At 44.1% G+C, this 24784-nt stretch overlaps 1 protein-coding gene across 1 annotated transcript in view; it reads left to right on the forward strand.

Moving 5' to 3' along the window:
* Positions 1 to 24784, forward strand: part of LOC147021360 (uncharacterized) — a 113115-nt gene that overhangs the window by 80128 nt on the left and 8203 nt on the right. The window contains exon 15 of the mRNA XM_085891230.1: positions 13026 to 13145. Coding sequence (XP_085747356.1) covers positions 13026 to 13145 — 120 coding nt within the window. The remainder of the gene's footprint in view (positions 1 to 13025; positions 13146 to 24784) is intronic.

The following is a 24784-nucleotide window of genomic DNA, read 5'->3' on the forward strand; positions in this document are numbered from 1 at the left end:
TCTAGGAGTGGCATTACGCCTCTCGGCGGTGAGGGTCTGTCGACAACAGACGTAATGACGTCAGCGAATGACCAATGATGTCATGATGGAATTACGCCTCTCAGCGGTGACGTCACACGTCGCCATGCAAACGAACGTAAAAATTAGAAAATCACCCAAAATTCCCAAACGTGTCCATCTGGCGCGATCTCACATAGCCCATGCTGTTCATTAGACCACAGAGCACCCGCATGCTGAAAATGGCGACAATCCGTCTGGCAGTTTTGGAGGAGATACGTCAAATTACACGCAGACGTTAACAGAATTAATATATAGATGCTTATCTGCTCTGCCATCTCCTTCAATACTCTCGAATGTTTATCCGGCCATAAAGCTTTATCTTCTTTCGTCGACTCCAAGAAAAACACAAACTAATGTGAAAGACAGCTAAAGAACTAATGATGATGGGCAGGACACCCAGTTTAACGTCCATCCAAGGGATGGCACACACACACTGATGAATCACCCTGCTTGTAAAACACTGGGATGACAGTTTATAGCTGGGTCAGGACTTAAGCCTAGTCTCGACAGAGGATACCTCAGTGCATACCTCGACAGTGCATACCTCGAGGCCAACCTGCCAGTCCTTACCACGTGGTACTAAATAATAAACAAATTAACTCTCTATTTCTTAAAATACATAGTTTTGTCGAAAAACGGTAGTTGGAGACTAACACTAACTAATCTGACTTTTTATTAAAAGGGAATTCTGAATTAAGTGGATGCGAGTGTTGAGCTTTTGTTTATCATTGTAGTGTGTATTTCATGTATTACTCATTTTGGGGACTCAAATGGTCAGTGTCACGTTAAAACTTGATGCAACAGTAGATTTGGCGATGACGTCATGGCTGACAGTTTGGCAGGGCCCGGTACCTCAAACTTTGGCACTACACCCACCACATGATGATGATGATGATGATGATGATGATGATGATGGTATTCTGTGTATACAAGTGGTAAGGTGTGCTGTGAGAGGGAAGATCTGTGGTTGGGTGTTAGGGGCGATTAGTTTAAATGTGCCCAAATGTTTGTGTAGAATGTAGATGCTCCTGAAGGGAACAGGCGTTGCTAGTCGTGCAAATATGGCATTACAGGCTATAAGTAAAAATCTTTGACAACTATTCTCATGCTGTATAGCTCGCATTCTACAATATAATAACACTTTAGTCTCCTGGCTCTGAGAATGCTATGCTATCTGATCTATGCTTCCTTGGCCTACAGAAGATCATTCTATTCAGGATACAAGATCATTCTCTCCATCTCGCACACTGTTTGCTTCAAAGGTGTTAGTTGGACAGCCACCATTTGAGTTGTCTCAACAGCTGGACTCAGGAATGAATTATAATTTTGCTTTCATGTCGTGAGCACATTGCACATATAAACTGTTTATATCTTGTAATAAACTGTCTCAAAGAACTATGTACAGTACTTGGGACTTGGCCTTCTGAAGTGCAGTGCTTCCACAGTCGTGACAGTACAGTAACTCCAAACATCCAACTATGGGTTGTTCTGAGACAAAGACTTTGACATCTGTACCTTTGACCACAAATGACTGTTCAGCTGAGTCCAAGACACCAATGTGCTTGTGTTGGCCTGTTTGGCATTCAACCATGAACCAATGGCTCAAGGTGATGGAACCCATATATAATAAGTTGTTTATTATATCCGAGTGTTAAAGTAGATGTCTGCTAATCTCCTTGTCCTGCATATGATTTATTTTGGACAAACTCCTTCATAGGCCTGATGTCAATATCTAAAACACCTAATTCTCATTATAACAAACAGGTCAATTCCATTGAATGGTTGTTTTATTTTAAACAAAGTTGAGGCTTGTGGAGGAGCTAGAACATGGAATGGATCAGGACATAACACAACAAAAGCAACAGTGGAAGGAAAGGGGGAACACACAAACAGCAGGGTTGAGTGAGACTTGGACAAATAAGGGATGTGGGAAAAAATGCGGACTAGGGGAGGACACAGGGGGTGAACAAGATGGATACAGCCACAAACAATCGGGAAGGAAAAACTGGAAACTTCAAAAGAGGAATGCTTGGGCAGCTTTAATGGGGGTAGAAAAGATCATGGTTTTGGATGTAGGATGATCTGAGATGATGGTGTCTTGAAGACCTGGAGGGAAGAATGAGATTGAAGAGGATGTGGAAGTTGGTTCCACAGGTGTGAAAAAAGGAACAAATGAGTGAAGTTGAACAGTGATCCTGGAGTTATGCAGTTTCACCAGAAGGTGGTGGATGGTGGACAATGTGTACCCTGCAGAAACCTGGAATTGGGGGGAGGGGGGAAGGGGAGGTGGACGAAGTATGGAAACACCAGAAACACCAGAAACACCAGAGGGTGCAACACCAGAAATGAGGTGGTGGAAGATAGAGAGATCATCGACCTTGTTGTATTAAACATTATGTTGAGACTTCCCCTCGGCTCCCCTCTCCCGACTCCCGAAAGAAGTGTTCATTGTTCAGGACACTTGCGTGCAACATACTGGTGTGACATCGTCCTAAAGTAATTATACATTCCATCTCATCAAGTTTGACCTGCAGTTACCATTTTGGCAAAATCGTACAACAAACTGCCCATAGTAGTTTTGATTTACTCCACAATAACTTAGTCGATTTATTGAGGGAGAAGTTGGGGGTCAACAAGTTGAATTTTTTCATTCAAAACAGGATTGTCAACCATGTGTGTCATGAGTGCTCATTGTAATGGATTGTGTCCACCTTGTGAAAGAGTGGGAGGGTGGATGCAGTAGTGTAACATGGGGTGAGAGAGAGAGACAGCCAGACAGACACAGAGAGACAGACAGAGACCGATGTGTATGCAAGAGGAATATGAAGGAGGAGTGCAGTGAAAATATGAAGAGGGAGTAGGAAAAGGAGGCGAAAGAAGATGTGAGGAGATGGGAAAGGGTTGTGGAAGTGTGGGATCAGTGTTTGGATGAATCAAAGTATGAAGCTGTAGAGGTTGTAACACCTGAATATTAAGGCTAGACCCTTCTGGATTAGCTGTGGAGGTTGAACACTTTCATATTAAGGTGAGACCATTCCCTCCTCACACACCTCCCACACCCTCAGAAAATCTGTAGAGGTTGTAACACCTAAATAGTCTGACGAGACCCCTCTGGACGGTCTGTGGAGGTTGTAACACCTGAATATTAAGGCTAGACCCCTCTCCCACACACATCCCCCACGGAAGATCTGGAGAGGTGAATATTAAGCCTCCACCCTGCTGGATGATCCATAGAGGTTGTAACACCTGTCATATGAAGGCTAGACCTACCTGAATGATCTGTGGAGATTACTGTATATCACCTGCATATCAAGTCTAGACTCCACCCCATTGTTGGCTGTATTTTTGCACTTTTCTCCATTTTGTGAGCTGTCCTTTTTTGTGAAAGACTTTGTGTAGTTGTAGTTGTAGTGCAGTTCACAGAGAGTTTCATCATGAGACGAAGTGGACGATGTGACCAACACACTGCTTGTGGATGTCGTTATTTCCATCACCTCGTTGACATTTAAATGCAATGTGTGATTCGTGGGTCACCCTTTCGAACGGCAACGCTCTCACAATGGAATGGTGGTGTGTTGTGCAAATAAGGTGTAATTAGACCAGAATTTTTTATTTGTTTACACATTCACCTGTGGCAAGCATATTTGCCTCTGGTGTTTAAGAAACTCAAGTCCTTAATATTTCAAATTGGAATGTTTTTCCCATGCATGCCCATTTATCTCTCCACCATTCTATCTCCATTCCCTTAATGTATACACCTGCCTATCTTCCTTATGGCATTTCTGCCGCGAGGGACACTGCAGAGCTATGACTCGTTTCTTCGGGCCTTTTTTTTTGCACTGTGCTGACATTTTCACCTCATTCTGGAGGTTTTCCGTGCTGGGCATAAATAAGAGATGCTTCATTTTCAAAGTCCTTCAATACTGTGCAACTGCCTTTTTTATTTTTTTTTTTAAGAGGGAAAAGGTAACATTATATTTGTGAAATTTTTAATGTACTTTTCATTATCTAATTTGACCAAGTCATCTGCATTGTGCACCTTTTTGTTTTCATGATTTTTTTTGTTTTTTTGGAAGTTTCATTGTTTTCTTGAACATTTTTGTATATAAAGCAGATTGGCAGACCTGATTTTGACAGGTACGCATTGACTTTTCTTTCGATGCGGTTTGCGCACTCCACTGGGTTCAGTGTAAAGCATATAAAGATTAGTGAGATTGTTGTTTTGATCTTTGAGGTCTTTGCTGGTGGATATTATTCTTCAGCTTTACTATTACTTGAAAGCCTGACTTTTGCACACAGATCTGAGAGATTATCTCGATGGAGTCCTTTGTCAGCTTTGCCATTTTTGCCACACCTGTGGTGAAGTAATTCTCATCCTGTTTACAGAATAATTTGTGCATTGCGTTCCTCCAAGCCCGCCCCTCAGTGAACCGCAGTTCAAGCGAAGGGTGGTGGGCTCTTGACAGAGGAGTCCAAAGTGAAGGCCCGCTGGGCCAGTTACTTTGAGCGGCTGTACCAGGCTGACCCACCAGCTGTTGAGTTGGTCCCTTCTATGGGAGGTGTGGAACTACCACTACTTCTTAGAAGGGGGTCACCCACAGACACGGGCTCCCCTCCTCCCTCTCTTACCTTCTCCTCGGTGCTTGCGACTCGCTGCATGTGGCATGCGGCATGGCCTTCTCAGGGGAGTCTGTTGGCGTCGGCAACAGGTATTCCGTCGGCAACTTCAGAGTCCTGACCCGGGTTGACCTAACTGTACATGGTCAGCCGCTGGCATGAACGAGCTAAACGCTGTCACCCCGGCAATTTCGGTGAGCGCCGAGTCCAAGCTCCTCCGAGGCAGATGGTATTGCCCTCCATGCCAATTACGCAGGTTCGATGGACTTAACCTGGATGCTGGGTGGACTTCCTCAGTGAGATCACTGCGAGTCTTCACGATTGAAGACGTCCACTCCCTCCGGTGGTCTGGAGTTTCAGTCCATCGTGAATGCGTCATGGTGATCAATGCCTGACACACGGTTGGAAGCTTGGGAGGGCAATGGGCCAGGGCGGCGAAACCCTGGCAGGGGAGGCGTCGAGCTGGTGCCAACCCCTCCCTATGGTTCCACCTCTCCACATCAGATCTGTAACTATCCCTCTTGCTGACCCTCCAATCAACTGTGAACCACCTTCATTTGTGGAAACACAGGGTGCCATGTCCACTTGAAAGGGGGAAAAGCTCCTGGGATTTATGACATCCATGCTGAACTTCTCAAGGCTGGTGGAAATGCTGCATTCATGTCATTGCATGCAGATTTGTGCTGTTTGGAGCACAAGCATCATCTCAACTGACTGGAAGAGGGGCCTTGTTGTCCCCCTCTGGAAAGGGAAGGGTGATCGCCAGGACTGCAACAACTACCAAGGGGTGACGCTGCTCTCAGTGCCAGGCAAAGTCTTTGCTCGGATGATTCTTGATAGGGTTCGCCACCATCTGCTTGAGCACCAGCGTCCAGAGCAGTCAGGCTTTACACCAAAGAGGTCAACGATTGACCATGTCCCTGCTCTTCGGGTCCTTAACGAACGCAGATGAGAGTTTTGGTAGGGGTTGCTTGCAGCCTATGTTAATCTCTGTAAAGCATTTGATTGAGTGAATCGGGATGCCCACTGGAGGATTGTCCGTCTTCGTGGGGTGCCACCAAAACTGATCAATCTATATTACTATTCATTGTTTCCATCAACGATTTGGAGAATGGGGTAAAGAGGAAGCTTTCCAAATTTGCAGATGACACAAAGCTTGGAGGTGAGCTGGATAGCAGAGGGGGTGGTGATCAGATGCAGGAAAGTATTGATACTTGCAGAGATTGGGCAGAAGATTGGCAGATGGAATTTAACCTGAACAAGTGTAAGGTGATGGGAATGGGAAAGAACAATGAAAATGGAGATTACAGGATGCAAGCGGTAATTTTGGAGTGTGTCACACGGGAGAAGGATCTGGGGGCGGTAATCGATATGGGAGGTAAGCAGGCAGCACATTGCAAGGCAGCGATAGGTAAAGCAAATAGGGTTTTAGGCTGTATTCGGAGGGGATCATTTATATATCAAAAGAGGTGATGTTAACATTGTACAGGAAGTTAGTGAAGGCCACATTTAGAATATTGTGCGCACTTTTGGTCACCACAACTTAGGAAGGACATCGCTGCCACCGAGAGGGTTCAGCGCAGGGCTACTAGATTGATTCCGGGCCTAGCTAGACTCAGCTATGATGAGCGGCTGAAGGAGACAGGACTTTATACACTAGAAAGGAGGCGGTTACAAGGAGATATGATGGAGATGTTTAAGATAATGAAGGGTGCAGACAACATTAGTGCACAATAATTACTCAGCAAAGTAGACAGTGATCGGACCAGGGGCCAGAGCCTGAGATTAACAAAGAGGAGAGTTAAGATGGTAGTAAAGCAGGGGTCTTTTACACAGAGAGTAGTTAATGCATGGCATGACCTCCCTGGAAAGGTAGTGGCAGCAGAAACGGGAGATAAGTTTAAATTAGAATTAGATATTTCCCTGGAAGTTATGGAGATGGAGGGGTATAGTATGGGGATGTTGACAGGACTTTTCGGTAATTGTGTGCATGTGTACTGAGTGCTGTTGGTGGGGGTCTACAAATGCAACACAAAAAACACTTTTTATATTTCAATTTTTAAAAAAAGAAACATTTTGCATTTTCTTCTTTTGATCTTGTGCTGACAAATTAGTGTGGTGTTGATGTTGCACAGGCATGATGGTCTGAATGGTCTCCACCTGTGTCTAATTTCCTCCACCACCAAAGGTGAAGGAGGAGGTTATGTTTTCACCCCTCTCTTCCTGCATGTCTGTCTTCTGTCTGTGTGCAGGATATCTCCAAAAGTTGTGGACGGATTCGTATTAAATTTTGTAGACAGGTTGGGTGTGTGACAAGGACGAACTGATTAGATTTTGGTGAAGATCCAGATCCGGATCAGACAACTAGATTTTGTTAAGTGATTCGTCACCATTGAGAGATCGTGCCAAAAATGATATATAGCACGATATCTCAAAATTGGGGACGGATTCGGACTTAACTTGGTGGACACGTTGGGTGTGTGACAAGGAAGAATGGAGTCTATTTTGGTGAAGATCCAAATCTGGATCTGGATACGAGAGTTATTTAATTTTTATACTGATTTTTCACCATTGAGAGATCGGGCCAAGAATGATATATTTCAAAAATGTATTTGGCCTGGTACTCATGGATCAGGATCAGGTATGCGCTCTACCGAATGCTCTTCTAGTTTCCTTGTGTGTTTCCTTGTGTGTTTCTTGCGCATGGCAGATTGGCTGCCAGGCAGCTGTCATTTTGTTGGGGCGTGGGTCATTTTGTTGTCGCTGATGCTGTGCCCCATAACAGTACACTGGTACTCATTTCACCATCTTCAGAAGGATGACAAGCTGAGTCAACCCCACGTGGTGTTAATTCAGTGGAAAACAGGGCTCAAACTCAGGACTCTGAGTTCCCAAGCCAGCCACCCTAACCACGAAGACTCAGCCAACACCAGACTTGGTCCTGAACCAAAATCCAATTGGTTTGTTCTTGTCACCTAACCAACTCATCCACTGAGTTTTATCATAACTCGACCACAACTTTTTGACATATGGTGCTATCCAACATGATGACATATGGTGCTGTCGTTTTTAGCCCGATCACTCAATGGTGAAGAATCGCTTAAACAATTATCGGATCCGGGTACTGATTCGGAGCTTCACCAAAATCGTCCCATTTTGTCCTTGTCACACACCCACCAAATTTCGTTCAAATCCATCCATACATTTTTGAGATATCCTGTTCACAGACAAACAAACTGATATGGGTGAAAACATAACCTCCACCCACCTTCAGTGGCAGAGGTAACCAATAAAAATATATTATAAACTCTTTATAAGTGTACAGCCAGCATAGAAGAAGTCGAAATGGTGCAAGATTTTATTCTTACCATTACTGAGTAATTGTAGTCGAGGAAATCTTCTGATTACCCTTCATGATGATGCTACGATGGTCCAAGATAGCATCAACACTCACATCCTGAAAATCAGCTCTGCCATTCATGCATATCCTCTTTCTGCTTTGTTCATCCTTTCATTTACCTATCTCGACTTGCATGTATAAGGAAGTTATTGCAAAGCACTGCACTACACAAAAAGGGTGCAAAACTGTTCATCTTGACTACAGGCTCATTAATTTCCTTCCAATTGTAAGAAAAGCCATGGAATCCATCATCGCAGTTGACGATCTTGATTCTCTGGAAAACCCTCCTTATGCCGTAATATTGTTGTGAAGCCGGGTGTCGGTGGCGACAACGACCGCGAGGTGGAGCAGTAGAATCAGCTCCACCGAACACCTGGAATTTAGATCGTGCTCCTCAGAGAACTCCGAAAGGCATGGGTCCCTTACAGGACCGTGAATCGCCAATAATTCGGCCGCGTGGAATAGGGTTAATTGCCAACTTCAATATACCTTAATATCCACGCGGCAAAGCTACCGGGGAATTCACACCCTCGGCAGGCCTCGAGCGGAACGAGCCGTTATCATGCTCGAACCGTGCGTAACCCGAGCGGATGGTTACCAAGACCCGTCGGACCAAATGCACAATTTTCCGCTTCCCAATTTCCCAACACGCACCGTGCTAAGCCAATGAAAGAAGCACAGAAACGAGCTGATACATTTTACAAAATGGATATTTATTTACAATAGGCAGGGAGGGGAATACAGAAGAGCAGATTTATCCGACTATAAGAAATGCAGTCAATGTACAAGCAAAAGCACTTATACAGTTTTACTTATAGGACGGCGCCACATACAGACACACACTCAAAAGAAAAAGAAAGGACCCAATTGGTCTTTATTCGACCCTCACAGCCAAGGGGATAGTCGAGTTGGGGGTCAGAGGTCTGTCGGGGTACCTGACCGAGTTCGTGCGGCTTGGCCCGCGACTGCATGTGTGGGACCCGTGGTCCGTGGGAGCTTGGATGGTGGATAGCGGATCCAGGGTCGCTCCTTGTAGAAGGCCTGCGGAGACTCCAGGCTTGAGAGCTCTAGCAATGACGACGGCGCACCCAAACTGCCTTCCAATAACTGCTCCTTCCAAAGAACTTCAAAGAACTCTCAAGAATTCCCAAGGACACGCAAGAACTCTGAACTCTCCGAACTCGAACGAGCACAAGAACTCTCCACACACACACACACACACACACACACACACACACACACACACACACACACACACACACACACACACACACACACACACACACACACACACACACACACTGAGGCTCGCATCGTCCTTTATCGACCGCTTTGAGTGGGGCGGGGCCTTGGTGGAGCTGACGCGCTGATTGCCCTGATTGGACAGGGACCTCCATGGGTCCGCCCTTTCTGGGCGGGGTTATGGCCGAGCTGGGAAAACCACGCCCCCTCTACGCGTGTCTGTACCCCTCTTGCTGGAGAAACAACTATTCTTCCTCGTGGCGTTGGAATGCAGACCAATTCGAGGAAGTCGAATCAACCAAGTGAGGACCTCGCCTCGTATGCTACGAGGGCGCAAGCACTGAAAGACTCTGTGGCCGCAGGTGGAGGGGATCTGGAGATTTAAATAACCTAACTATTAAAACAACTCCACAGCGCACGTATATTTAATTCCCATTAGACTAGGGATGGGACCCTAACTAGAAACACATACTTACCGATATGACATCTACGGGGACCTGTCTGTTGTGTGCTCATGGCTGCCAGATTCGTAACAATATCCCCTTGTCCTTCAGGTAGGGAGACAGCAGTCTCTTCCCTCTTTACAGACCTTTATATAATCATATTCAATCCTGATGTTTAATTTCAGCACTTGGAATATGTCTTTCAATCCATATATATATATATATATATATATATATATATATATATATATATATATATATATATATATATATATATATATATATATATATATATATATATATTGTTGCGATCCCGGGTACCGAGATACCAGCTTGTCACTCAGGGGGATTAATCCCCGGTTGTCCTCGGTAGAGCCGGACCTGGGGTCACCGCTCACAATTAACGTTATGGTACGGTGGGTTATTTTAAAACCATGAACGCCACCCAGTCAACCACGAGTTCCAGTGTCCGCCGTCTAATTATTCCGTTTAACTCGAGGTCACGTGGTTACCTGAGCAGGGAGCGCGCCCTCGGCAAAGCACCAATGTTATCTCGATTAGATTTTAATTAGGGCGGCCGAGCGTTTTTACAGCTGGTGCGTGCCGATGATTTTTTGGGTCAAATCTGTGGTAATTACCTCCCAGTCTATCTTGGTTCGGACAATGCTAGACCAATAGAAGGAAAGGACAAACATGGACAGGTTGGAAATCGACAAATAATTTATTAATAATAAAATTAAATAAATAAAAAGTACCTTTTATTTGCTGTGGTAAATAAAGAATTAATTTCAAAGCAAAATCAATCAAAATGCCAGGAAAGAGACAAAGAGCAGATTCTTATCGGGGGTTGACTTACAACTAAACGCAGACAAGGGTACCCAACGGATCATTCAGGGGGAGGGGAGGGGGAGAATCGTCTCGCTCACCAGAAAGTCGCCCGTGGAGCAAAAACGTTCTGAAAATGCGTGCGTGCGTGTCACGTCCGTCGCCAGCACCCAGCTTTGCCGTGCACCCTCTTGCAGGGCAGCCTTCAACGCCATTCGAAGTCTGGAGGGCACCGAGATCGTCCGTCGTGGGTTTTGACCCTGGTGTTGGTGATCGACCCGTGCCTCACTTGTTGGCGGCACTGCTCACACTCACACGCGCACCACACGCTCACTTGCCGAAGCACTGGAAGGGTGAATTGTCTCTTTGGCGCTGGTTAGACACCCGCTGCTTGGTTGCTTCTGTTCTATCAGCCCCTTGTTGCTGTGTTTGAGTTTTTAACCAGCTTGTTCATCCCGTTTCCTCCTCCCCATCCTCTTACTCTCCCATTATTTCTCTCATTCAATATTCTCACTCAGTGTGCCTCTCCACCCTGCTTCTTGTGTTTCTTTGCTTTCTTTTGTGTACTAGCTCTACCATGAGCCTCACCCTTTTATATACAAAAATTAAAAAAACAAAATGAGAGAATAGGGTAAAAGATTTTTGAAAGAAAATGTTTGAGAGACGTGAAGGAAGAAAGATTACAATGAAGATGTTCTGTGGAGCGGTATAAGATGTAAAGATGAAGTGAATGGGGTGGAGGAGCGGGTGTGTTTCGGGGGTGCATTCGTGCTGAGCTGGTGGCAATGGATGGTGTAATGGTTACAGTTGTGTAGCCTGCCTGGCAGGGAGCCTCTGCGGCAGATTTTCAACGTGACATCCCCATGTAAATGGGCTGTAAGGCATCACAGACATTTCCATTTCGACTACAAAACAATTATTTCTGATTCCAGCTGGAATTTTCTGATGCACCGTTTTGACATGGCTTTAATTGACTCTTTTCCTCACACTTTAGGATCATGGCTCGTCCTCTCATTGCAGTGTTGACAAACATTAATGTTTCACATTATAACACTAACTTATTCTGAAACATGCATTTCCATCATTCCATTCCCCTTTGTTTCCTCTTATCTGAACCCTCAGCTCAATTATTGCTTCTTTTTTTTTTAATGTTACCTCTCATGCTGCCATCACCACTTCTTGTTTCTTGCCTACGGCTACTCGAGTCATCCAACGAAACGGGCCACTTGAGCCCTGCGGGCCTGCCATTTGGCGACCACAAAATGTCATGGCTTCATCGCCCATCAACCCCCACATGTTTCATCTTCTCAGCATACCTTCTTTTATCCCTTCCTTGTCCTACAGTCACCCTGCTATCGTTCTCTTCCTCGCATATTCATTCTTTGCTGACTCTGCCTCCTCGAAAGATAGTCAGTCAAGTCGTTTAACATGAAAAGCAGTGATTTTTTTTTGTTTTTGTTTTATCAGTTGGATGATTTATGGCTATGGGTGGTTTCAAAGAAGGAATTTATTTCTTGAAAAATGAACATTTTTAAATGCCATGTTCTTCTGTTTTTCTTTTTTTTATCTCTCACCTCTGTATATTGTCAGTTTAACTTTTCTTTCTTTCCAAATACAGACTTTCTCCATTCCGTGTGTCATTTTCAGAAATCGTTTTTTTTTAATCTTTTGATGCATCATACCAACTCCTGCTTTGGTTTGATTGTTACGTGTGATTATTCTAATTTCATTGTCACCACTGTTGTGCATTCTGCTCACCAATATGGCAAATTTGTTATTTTTGGTATGTAGCCAAATATTTATTTTCAATCCAAATCCATTTGACTGAATAGGTCAGCTATGTGCAGCATGTATAAGTGTTGCAATATCTACATTTATTTATTTATTTATTTATTATGGTACCGAACTCAGTGGTGTAATGGTTAGAGTGTCCCCTCTGAGTCTGGGAGGCACACGCAGGCAAAGCTCAACATTCACTTTTGAAATGATGGGATAACAGGCATTAATAATGTTGATGCCAAATTTTATTTCGCAAGCAGGATATTCTACATTCCTTTTGACAAATTTTTTGACCTCCGCCACCCGATGTTGCACCACCATTTCACGGTGGGCAGTAGAAGTAGCTCAGAGTGCAACACAATTAACCTTTTTAAAGTCCATGAAATTGATAAATTGACTTAAACTTTGGGGACAGGTACTTTTGCTTATGTTAATATAATTCTCACCTCAGGCTTCTCATTTGTTGAATGGATATTCTTGCTTCTGTAACTACACCCCACCTCACTCGTGTCATTGACTTTTTCTTTCTTTCTTTCTTTCAAACTCACTGTTCTGTATATCACTTCGCACGTGCTCATCTGCCCCCTGCAGTATTTTCTTTTGTGACCGATTCTTCAAACATTGTTGTTCCTTTGCCTTTCCTTGTCACCTATTCCCAGATGCAGCAACAGGAGCAGGCAGAGATCAGGCAACGTGAGGCTAATCTCACAGCTCTGGCAGCTATTGGGCCACGGAAAAAGCCACGCTTGGACCCCGGTACTACATGCTCGGCTGGAGAGGTGAGCACCACATGGCATACGAGGAAACTATGGCATTGTGGGTTTAATGTTGATTTCCACATCCGCATAACATCCTTGTCTCAGCACCTTTACAATCATGGAAGCTATTGTAACATCGAAACCGAAGATTTGATGCCACATGAGGAAATCATTGACTGACACTAAGACAGCTGCGTACGCATTGCACACGTCAGACAGAAAGAAAACAGCCATAAGTAGATATGAGACAGTCAATTGTACAAGTAATCGCTGAACCACTCTTGCATGTGTTGTAGCAAGCAGACGAGGGTAGAATTTTTTTTTTAAACTCGCACGTCAAACACGAAAGCAACAACATATCGTACGAGGATAGCTCAATGATAACTTGGACTTTTATTTGAATAGAAAAACAAAAGGTGTAAGGAAGTTGTTCAAACTTCATTTATTTTTCAAGGTATTCCCCTCACTCCACACACAGACGTGTCCCATCGGTAGTAGCGCTAATACCATCTGCATATAAGTATTTTGGACGCGTGTGCAGCCCTTTTTGGGCATGTGTTTTTAGGTCTTCATCATTCATAAACGTAAAAGCCACGCAGATATTCTTGGAGTGCTCCAAGTAAATGCAAATCACAAGGTGACTAGTCTATACTGTATGGGAGATGACTTACAACTTTACAGCCCACTCCACTTAAGTTGTAGTGGTTGTGGTTTACGTGTGAAGGACAAACATTATTGTGCTGTAAGATCACGCCCTGAGAAGGCATACGTTGCCCTCATCAGCTTATTGCTCGTCGAACTTCATTGCGTGACACGTCATTGTAGTTAGTGATGTACATTGATGTTTTTCCAAAATTCGTAAACCCCACACTCATTAAATGCAAACTTATTGCCATAAGCTTTCTGGCTGATAGTTGCATCTTCAATTATTTTGATGGCAAAGATCAAGAAACTCTCCATTCCATGATGGCACACCTAACATAATATGATGGACCCTAGTCTGATGTCATATCTAAACTTTCTACAATAAATCTCCCCCTCCTTCTGGTCATGCTCCAAGAGCCCTCTTTGCCTTTTGATCAAATGTGAGGTCCTTCGGTACCCACCATACTCATCTTAATGAATTTCAAGTGAGAACTCGTGACTTTGCCTTTCCACACTTCCAACAATGACTTCCAATTCATCTGTGATTTTTGTTTACATTGTAATCCGGCCATTCTCCAAAAATGCTCTTCGGCATGTTTCACGTTTGCTCAAGTAACGGCAGTTAGTGCGCATGAGAATGCTCAAGATTGCTCACCAATTCACGGCCATTTTTGAACTCACTGCACTATGTAAACACACCTTTACGTGAAAGACATGCCACTATGTAAACGCATCTGTACGTGAAAGACGTGTGGACAGGGTCCTGTGAAATTCAGCCTGTTGTTCCCCTCTTAGTTTTACCCAGAACGCTTTGCCCATCTTTCACATTACTTCAAGTATAACTTACTCAGGGTATACAATATTAGTGCACAAAATTTCAGCATTTAATTACTATCTTTACATCTACAATATAAATTGCACGTCAACCTTAACCCACACACACACCGCCTCTCACTGGTGGACACGTACCAAAATGTTGCTTCTGTTTTAATTTGCCTTTTGCTGATGCTATTGATAAAATAAATAAAAATTGACATATGTAGCAGGGTCTTGTTCACGGGGAGCCATACCTACGAAGTATCTACAGATGCTTGAACAAATTTGGGCCACGCTGAATCCAGTGGGAACCTTCTTTTAAACAAGTAACGTGAAAGCGAGAAAACACAAGAGATGTTCATGGTCATAACAAAGAAGAAATTACCACTAACCAAGCCCTGCAAAGGTGAATAACATTGCAAAAAACATTCAACACACTTGTAGAATAAAGCACGAAAGCATTTCATAAGATGGTTTAACATGCGATTTCAGGTAAGGAGGGAACTTACTCTGACGATTCCTCATCCTGGTTCATAGTTCATGATAAATGTGGAGTGAATGTAAAAGGTTTGTAAATCTATCCCGTTCTAAAAGGGACTGGCGGCTACTCTGTACCTATTAGGTTATAAAACAAAAACAACATCATGAAACAACAAGAAGCAACAACAATAAGAAGAAACGACAACAAGAAGTGAAATAAAGGCAAACCATGGCAGGTGTCCAACACATTTGTTTCATGTTTTTTTGTTTTTTTTGTGTGTGTGTGTATTTCCCATATTCATATCAATAAATTATAAATATAATTTTCTATTTTGGAACACCATGCTCATTCCTCCCATTTTGTGATTTTTTTTTATTTTTTAATATCTCAGCCCAGCTCACCATTTATGATCAATCCTCGATGATGTCTGCTGATGCCTCGACTTGCAATTATCTTTGTTATAATATAACAAGGACCACAGGAAGTACACAAGATGATGCATAAGGTGTCTTACTTTTTTAGACTTTTTACATGATATTTCCACGAACATTCCATTATAAAACGTTGTTTATTCATGCTTGACATTAGGCAGAAAGACATTCCTGTTGTAATACACCTGATTCTTGTGCCCCTCCCAGACGACACGCTTTTTCTTGGATATGTCCGTCTTACCCCGGTAGAGACATGGCTGCATTTTGTTTTTCTAGTAAGATGCAACTTCAATACCCACGGCCCAATTCAGGCCAAGGCCACACCAACCGATTGCTTCCAACACGACGCAACTGCACAGTTTTGAAATAATCACAGGAAACTGTGGAAAGTTGCCATGGCTACGACGAACAAGGCCACGCTAACCGACGCCAAAGGACTGGCCGTCGTGCCACTCAGAATGAGCAACGTGAGGGGATGGAATGGGGGTAGAGTCATGCCAATGGAGGAAAGAAGAGGGGGTGAGGATTGGAGAGATTTTGTGGATGTGGGTCCTTGATAAAAAGGCAAAAGGATGCCCAATGGTCTTGCTACCGATGGGCAACATGCAATTTTGTTAAAGATAGTATTATGGTTGTGGAAAGAAGAGAGAGAGATATTGATAGCGTAGGAGGTGTATAATGGTGACAAGTGCTGTTTTCATGTCCCACATATTAAGTGCCGGTTCAGTTGTGGGAAGACTGGCACCTTTATTGTTTTCTTTTATCTTTGAGTTACACCACCATTTTTACCTTCCATTCCCTAAAGCCGCATGGAGTCGTGTTCAGATGGGCCGGATGTTCCCAATATTGGAGGCTCTGCCTACATGGCTAAGAATGGAAGGCGATGTCCCTTTATTTTAACAAAGAAGGAATACATTAACTATTTTACAATGTAATGGTTACTTTGACAAAATCCTGATGGAAAGTACAGTGACGGTTTGGAAATGTACCCCGGAGGAGAACATATATGTACAAGTAGGATTCCTGAGAATGAGTTATTTCATTAGTTTATTTGTTAAGTAGACCTTTGCCCCTTGTCTAAGTGTTTGCGGTGTAAAATGCATTGCCTTTTAATCTTTTTCTCAATCTGCCATTGGTCTGTTCCAAAAATCCCCCCTCTGCCTTTCTCAATCCACCGACAATCTGCTTCAACAAACCTCAGTTCAATAACCCCTCCTTCTTCCCGTCGATCTTTATTTCAACCCCACAGTCGGTTTATTCTCGTCCTTCGGTGCGTCTGTCTTTCTCACCACTCGGTCCACTCATTATTTTATTATTCACAATTAATCATCTGTTCATCCGACACTGACTGTTATTATTCACCAACAATCATCCGTCACTCACGGTAAACAATTAATCCTTTAGACCGGTACCGAGCTACTTTCGCACATTCTTCTTTCCCTGCACTCCTACATTCATCATGCGGGCCAACGTTTCTCAAATACAAAGTAAACAACAGCACTTTTCCCATATGCAGTAAAGTACAATGCATCTCGCAAACACAATACAGTATGCATTGTACAATGAAACATTTGCGCACGAAGGAGGGAGTGGGGGCGCTCTGGCTGCTGGGTGCGCGAGGGGCTCGGCAGGGGCTTGCGTCGCCATCTCTAACACACGGGCAAGCAGGGCCCGTGTCCAGGGGCCCCAAACTCAACGTGGGCCCCGGGCAGAGGTGGCGTGAGGGCAATGCAATTGCATGGTGCCCCAGATATCATGGGGCCCCACACAACTGATCGTGGTTCACAATCTTTCGAGACGGGCCCCTGAGCGTGAGGTCTCACTTTGCCGACAAAACGTATCAGCTTGTGAGTGGTGATAAACAGTGCAGAGGGAATGCTCCCTCTTAAGGAAAGAAAGTACTCTCACATAATTAATCGATTAAAATACTTTTTCCCTGATGTTTAACTAGACAGGACTATTCCAAAATTAGGGGGTGAGGTTAGTGGAGAAAGCATGTGGAATAATAAGTACTAGCCAAACCCGTGCTCCGCACAAAGTTTCTAAAGTGATGGTTGGTTAGGACGGCAATATATCCAGTATTCACAATGTGATTTATATAATTGCTTTATATACAATGTGTCTTGTTACATTTTTTTGTGTCAAATGCACCTTCTGAGGTAGTCAGCATGTGCAGAAGATGGTTTTACATTGCAGACGCTGTTTTCTCGGAGTAGCATTACGCCTCTCAGCAGTGACGGTCTGTCGACAATAGACATAATGATGTCAGCGAATGACCGATGATGTCATGGCGCCATTACGCCTCTCAGCGGTGACGTCACACGTCGCCATGCAAACGAATGTAAAAATTAGAAAATCGCCAAAAATTCCCAAACCTGTCCGTCTGGCGCGATCTCACATAGCCTATGCTGTACATTAGACCACAGAGCACCCGCATGCCGAAAATGGCCACAATCCTTCCGGCAGTGTCGGAGGAGATACGTCCACAAAATATGGCTTAGTATATTCATATAATAATGCTTAATGTATGCAAATGCAACAATAATCACAATAAAATTTGTATAATTCCTCCTGTTAATACATATGGATATTGTTGAGCAAATCCACACTACAATTTATTGTATGATCACAAAACACCCCTCATTAGTAAATGGACTAACACATGCGCACGGCAGAATGTTGCGGTTTTTAAAATCAGAGCAAAAATTACTGCAGCGGTGCGGAAAATGTCTCAAGCAAACGTTTAAAGGGTTCAAAACCACCCAAAATTAACTTTTTCCGTTACACAAACGGCAGTACCAGAAAAGAGTCTTCAGTCTCGCACATCTGGTGTGTATCCCATTGCCAATCAGCTTGCTATCGCTTGCGAAGCCAGCCGTTCCTCATCAACTATTTTGTTGGAACGCTTACTTGAGTGCTGGAGACACTTGGCGAGCGTTCTACAATACACTTTGAGCTCTTCCACGAGCCTCGTGTATGTGCACAGAAAAATATAAGAAAATAAATACTTGGTAACTGAACCCACCCCTGCAAGTGCTGAGGTGTGTTCTATTACCAGTCTGCTTGTAGAGTGTTCGCCAAGTGGCTTAAACACTCAAACAAGCACTTCAACGAAACTGTTGATGAGGAATAGCTGGCTTGGCAAACGATAGCAATCCGATTGGTAATGGAACACCTTAACATGGCATTTTTTTTTCCAATGGATGGAAAAGGTAATAAAACATGGGAATTCCTCCCGATTTTGTTTTTTTTAATTATATTTATTTTATTTTTGCAGTCGAGACTAAAGCAACATAGGTTGAATGAACGTGAAAATAACACGGAGTCCTCTTTTTTTGGGGTGTTTTGGGGAAGATAACGCGGCCATCTTTTTAGGGGGGGGGCAAAATATTTTTCATGCCCAGGGCCAGTGTGACCACTCCTTGGCTTTTTTCACAAGATCTTGGCTATTCGTTGTTCACCTTGGCGTCTTGGTTTTCTATACGTTTTCTTGGCGTATAGGTTTTCTATTATCATCGCTTTTCAGAAACCTTGTGAATTCTTGGCTTTTTTCATTGGCTCACCTTGGCATTTATGAAAATGAGGAGTGGTCACACTGCCCAGGGCCCCAAAAAAATCTTAATCTGCCTTTGCGTTGTAGGTTCCGCCATGAAAACCAAGAAGGCGAGCAATGGTTGGTCCCTCTGACGCATGTTGAAAGTACAGTAAAAGGAAAAGAATGAAATGGCATGGCAAAATGGCGTCAGAAGAAGAGTCTCAAAATTTTGGCAGTTTTGCTAGCCAGGCAGAGGCGATGACATCTGAGTAATAGGAGGGAGCTGTGGATCTGGCAGTGGCTTCTGCAGCATCGAATGCCTTCGCTTTAGAAATCCGGTTTGCATGAGCTGTGGACGTGATATACAAACCAGGTTTTGCCTGTCATAACTGAATCGGCTCGTCTTCACGTTATTCAGTCCAGAAGTTCACCATTTGGTTTGGGAAGAAGGCATGAGGCAGTGATGCTCTCTAATTGACTCAGTGGGAACATGTTCGTCCATCTCGTCGTGAGGGCGTCCGTACCAATGGACAAATACCAACTATGACCAACCAAGATCAAACTTTCTCAATCGGTCCGACAAGGCCCGATGCAACGTGACGGGATTTTAGATGCACGACGATCCACACCGACCAATTTTCTATCACAAGCCCTTCCATTTGCATCTCGTTGTGCGAAATTGGTCGGTGTGACCTAAGTCTTCGGGTTGGGGTTACCTTTGAAACCCTTCCTCTCTACTTTTTCTGCAGATGCTCTGAAATACCTTTGGCCATGCATTCCTTGCCGCATTAACCTTCCTTTCTTTATGCCCTCCCATTGACAAAGACTCTTCCTATTAACATTGATTCCTTACCATAAATGTCAATTACTGCAACTTCCACAGCGTGTACCAGAGGAGGGAGTCGGCATATGGTCGGCATAACTGAAACCTTGAGCTAAGACCTTCTGCATCCTCATAGCTGATTCCCACAGACTTTAATTCTCAGTTCACCTCTCTCATTGTGGCAAGCTGCTCTTCTTCCATATCTTGACAAGCTTAGCTGATTTTTGTTTTTGTTTTAAAATCAAATAAATCATTTTACTGCATAAGGGTATCTTTAACAAGAAGACTTGAATAGACCAGTCCTCGTTAAGCTCTCAGAAATAGTGACCAGTCTAGAATACCGTTGCAAGTGCAGACATTCTTTGGTGTGGTTCCAAAACCATCTGCTCATTTCCTCCAGCAACTTGCTCCATACCATCCCCCATGAGTACTCCTCTTCTCATGCCATAAGGATCCTGAGGCCGATGTTGAGAAATTGCTTCAAATCGTCTCGTTAACTTTTATTTTACATGAACCACAACGTGCTCCTCTGGATGTGTGACAGATTCCATCATTTCCCTGTTAGTTTTCTTTCTTTTACTCGCATCTTCACCGACCTTGCCTGGAATCCATGTCCTGCCTGTTTCACTACACCCCACTTACACTTGACTAACTCTCACTGAAGATACTCTTGTTATCTGCTAAAGACAGGAAAGCAACTTCGACTTAAGAAAGAAAACTCAAGGTCAAACTTGTCTCGCTATGGAGACTTGCTTGTCTCTCTCTCTCTCTCTCTCTCTCTCTCTCTCTCTCTCTCTCTCTCTCTCTCTCTCTCTCTCTCTCTCTCTCTCTCTCTCTCTTCCTCTTTTCCTCTCTCTCTCTCTCTCTCTCTCTCTCTCTCTCTGTCTCTCTGTCTCTCTGTCTCTCTGTCTCTCTGTCTCTCTGTCTCTCTGTCTCTCTGTCTCTCTGTCTCTCTGTCTCTCTGTCTCTCTGTCTCTCTGTCTCTCTGTCTCTCTGTCTCTCTGTCTCTGTCTCTGTCTCTGTCTCTGTCTCTGTCTCTCTCTCTCTGTCTCTCTGTCTCTCTTCTGAAAGATCTGATTTAGTAAACTGTGGCTCGCAGGTCTTGGTTGAGTAGTCGGTATCAGAGTTTAGTGTCGACAATGACGGATTTAAATATGCACAGACAGGCATTTTAACTTGGGATGAGGGGCCGTGTGGCAGGTTGGCAGGTGTGACTTGGTTTTGAGAGGAACCTGTGCTAATATGATTTTGGCTCCCAAGATTGTTTTTACATTTTTCCAACTTAAGTTTTTTTTTTTTGATTTGTACTTCAAGAGGTCGGCATATTGCTTCAGTTTTGATGCCATAATGTTGTGCTGCAGTATGTCGAGATGGAACAAAACTCTGTTAGTAAATGTTTAATGAGGAGTGATTTGGGACCGAATGAAGATGGTGTGGCATTAGGATACACACCCGGCATTTTTGGAACTGGGGAGTGGTGAGGAGGGTTGGTGTGCGGGGGGGAGGTGGGGACATCGGGTTAGATGATGGGAGGGGAACCGAGGGGTGCTTGTTGCTGGGCGACAGAGACCCTGGGGCGAATCTGGCTTCCCGCCCGCCCGCTTGAGCGAGCCCCCCTTTTCCGTGGGGCGGCTTCTGCCCGAGGCGAACTGCGATTTTTCCCTAACCATCTAGACAGCATGATTGCCTGGCCGCCCAGAAACGAGGCCTGCTTTCCCACTCGCTCTCTTCGTCCCCTTGCAGCAAGCCAGACCATTCTGGACATGATTACTGGAGCGCGCTTGGTGAACCAGGCCTGGAGGCCTTTAGCCTACAAGCCAACTTCTGGCCAACACTTATTTTCCCCCAACCTTTTCATCCTAACTGCTCTTCTTTTTCTCTCATTTGGATTTACTGCAACCTTTTACAAAATCTTACTTCCTACTCGGGCTTGATTCAACCTCGTGTGGATTCTTTCCTCACTTTGACTTGTTCATTGACTTATATATTTTATTCATGTGTTCATTTCCTTTGTTGCTTTCACTCATTCCTTTCTTTTTCCATGTTCTCATTTCTCTCCTCTCTGAAACTTTGTCCAATTAATTGGTAGTCTACCCGCATGTTTGCAACTTCATGCAATTTCCCTTTTTCTGTTTCTTTAACTGATGCTGCCTTAGCTTTTATCTTCTTGTGGTTTGAAAAGACTTATTTTCCCTGGCGTCTCTATTTCCACTCACCTTTTTTAACCCGTTATCAGCCACTCCTGTTGCATGTGCCCTTTTCACCTCATCCCACTTGAACCACAACTTCTCACATTATTTACTCTCCCTCTCCCATACCCCTCCCCCCCCACCCCCTTTTACGCTGTCTGGTCCTTTTCTTTGATCTAGGTGTTCTTTCCTGTCCCATTTTACCTCTTGCATTCACATCTCTGAACATACTCCCAACCTCTCACCCACCCCTCGCCCCTCACTCCTCAACACTTGCTGCCCCTCCTCACCCCTCAACGCTTGCTGACATCCTCACTCATCAACGCTTGCTGCTACCCCTCACTCCTCAACGCTTGCTGCCCCTCACTCTTCAACGCTTGCTGACCTCCTCACTCCTCAACACTTACTGCCACCCCTCACCCCTTGCTGACCTCCTCACCCCTCAACGCTTGCTGACCTCCTCACCCCTCAACGCTTGCTCACCTCCTCACCCCTCAACGCTTGCTGCCACCCCTCACTCCTCAACGCTTGCTGCCACCCCTCACTCCTCAACGCTTCTGACCTCCTCACTCCTCAACGCTTGCTGCCACCCCTCACTCCTCAACGCTTGCTGCCACCCCTCACTCCTCAACGCTTACTGCCACCCCGCACTTCTCAACGCTTCCGCCCCGCTCACTCAACGCTAGCTGCCCCCCCCCTCACTCCTCAATGCTCCCCCCACCTCACTCCTTTATGCTTGCTGCCGTCCATCCAAGTTGTTACCGATTTATTTATGTTTTTCATTTTCTCACCGGAGCTCAAACAGCATGCACACATGAGCAGAAACCTGCCAGGTGTTTTAGAAATTTATGCTTTTCATTATAATATGCAGTTATAACCTGGATAATTATAAGTGACCATGTGACGAGGTAGAAGGAAGAAACAGTTTTAATTGCATTTAGTCCACTGCATGTCTTCACTCACTTCCTTTTTCCTCATTTTTTTTTTTTTATCAGTTATCCATCCTTTTACATTCCATCCACTTCTGTTTGGGTTTTCTTTGTTCCCATTCCTCAAAACTCTTGTTTACTTCATAAATTATCATTGCCAATTCACCTAAATATCCTGTTTCCCATGAAGTGGCAACCCATCCTTGGATTGTATCTCGGGCGATAGAAGCTGCTTCGGCAAAACCGGTGCTCTCAATGGAGCAGGGTACATGAATGAATGAATGACCATTTTTGCTTCCCTGCTACCATCACCTCTTTCATCTTATCCTTGTTGTGTTTCATCACTTATCTCCTCCACACGCTTCTCCACATTCTCCATGTCACCTGTTACCTTTCCATGTCGAATATATTCAGTCTGACTCATTCATTCTCTTGTAAACACCTCTACAAACCCATTCGTCATGTTATCCACCTTCTTTCCTCCCATTATTCTGAAACCTCTTCACCCAGCCACCTCAGATTTGCCTTATCTACACACCTCTCTCTTTCCACCTTGTTCACCCAATTTCTCTAGAGTAGTCCACACGATGTGTGGCCTTCTTTGTTGTTTGATTGTCCTGTAATTGGAATTGTGGTTTTGGATAAGTAAACAAAATGTAGATGATAAGGCCCTTAATAAGCCACCTGTAGAAAGTAGCTTGGAAGCTTTTTTTGTGTTGGATCTCGTTGTGTGCTTATTGTGCCATGAGGCAGAGAGGAGTGTACGAGCTTTATTCAAGGCCTCAAGCATAGTCAAGAGCATTCTGTTCGGAATTATTTTTGGGTGTTCTTATTACTACTTCCTCAGGTGATGCTTTTAGCACTGTAATTTATCATTGCAGCAGCATTGAGGGATGAGTGAGGTTCCAAGGCGTTACAAAACATGGATCCTCCCATTGTTTATTCCACATTTTCCACTTCCTACTCATTCCATCCACCTGGCATTCCACCTCTTCATGACAATAACACAAAACAATCCTTGTTCATACATGTCGTCTCCATGGCCTTATCGATTAACCATTTCACTACACCAACGACCTCGCCTTGTGGATTAACCATTTCACTACACCAACTACCTCACCTTGTGGATTAACCATTTCACTACACCAACGACCTCGCCTTATGGATTAACCATTTCACTACACCAACTACCTCACCTTGTGGATTAACCATTTCACTACACCAACTACCTCACCTTATGGATTAACCATTTCACTACACCAACCACCTCACCTTATGGATTAACCATTTCACTACACCAACTACCTCGCCTTGTGGATTAACCATTTCACTACACCAACTACCTCACCTTGTGGATTAACCATTTCACTACACCAACTACCTCACCTTGTGGATTAACCATTTCACTACACCAACCACCTCACCTTATGGATTAACCATTTCACTACACCAACTACCTCACCTTATGGATTAACCATTTCACTACACCAACTACCTCGCCTTGTGGATTAACCATTTCACTACACCAACCACCTCACCTTATGGATTAACCATTTCACTACACCAACTACCTCGCCTTATGGATTAACCATTTCACTACACCAACGACCTCGCCTTATGGATTAACCATTTCACTACACCAACTACCTCACCTTGTGGATTAACCATTTCACTACACCAACCACCTCACCTTATGGATTAACCATTTCACTACACCAACTACCTCACCTTGTGGATTAACCATTTCACTACACCAACTACCTCGCCTTATGGATTAACCATTTCACGACACCAACGACCTCACCTTCTGG

Source organism: Eptatretus burgeri, chromosome 8 (genome assembly GCF_056783735.1).
Source record: "Eptatretus burgeri isolate ZD-2024b chromosome 8, Ebu_testis_v1, whole genome shotgun sequence".
NCBI lineage: Eukaryota > Metazoa > Chordata > Myxini > Myxiniformes > Myxinidae > Eptatretus > Eptatretus burgeri.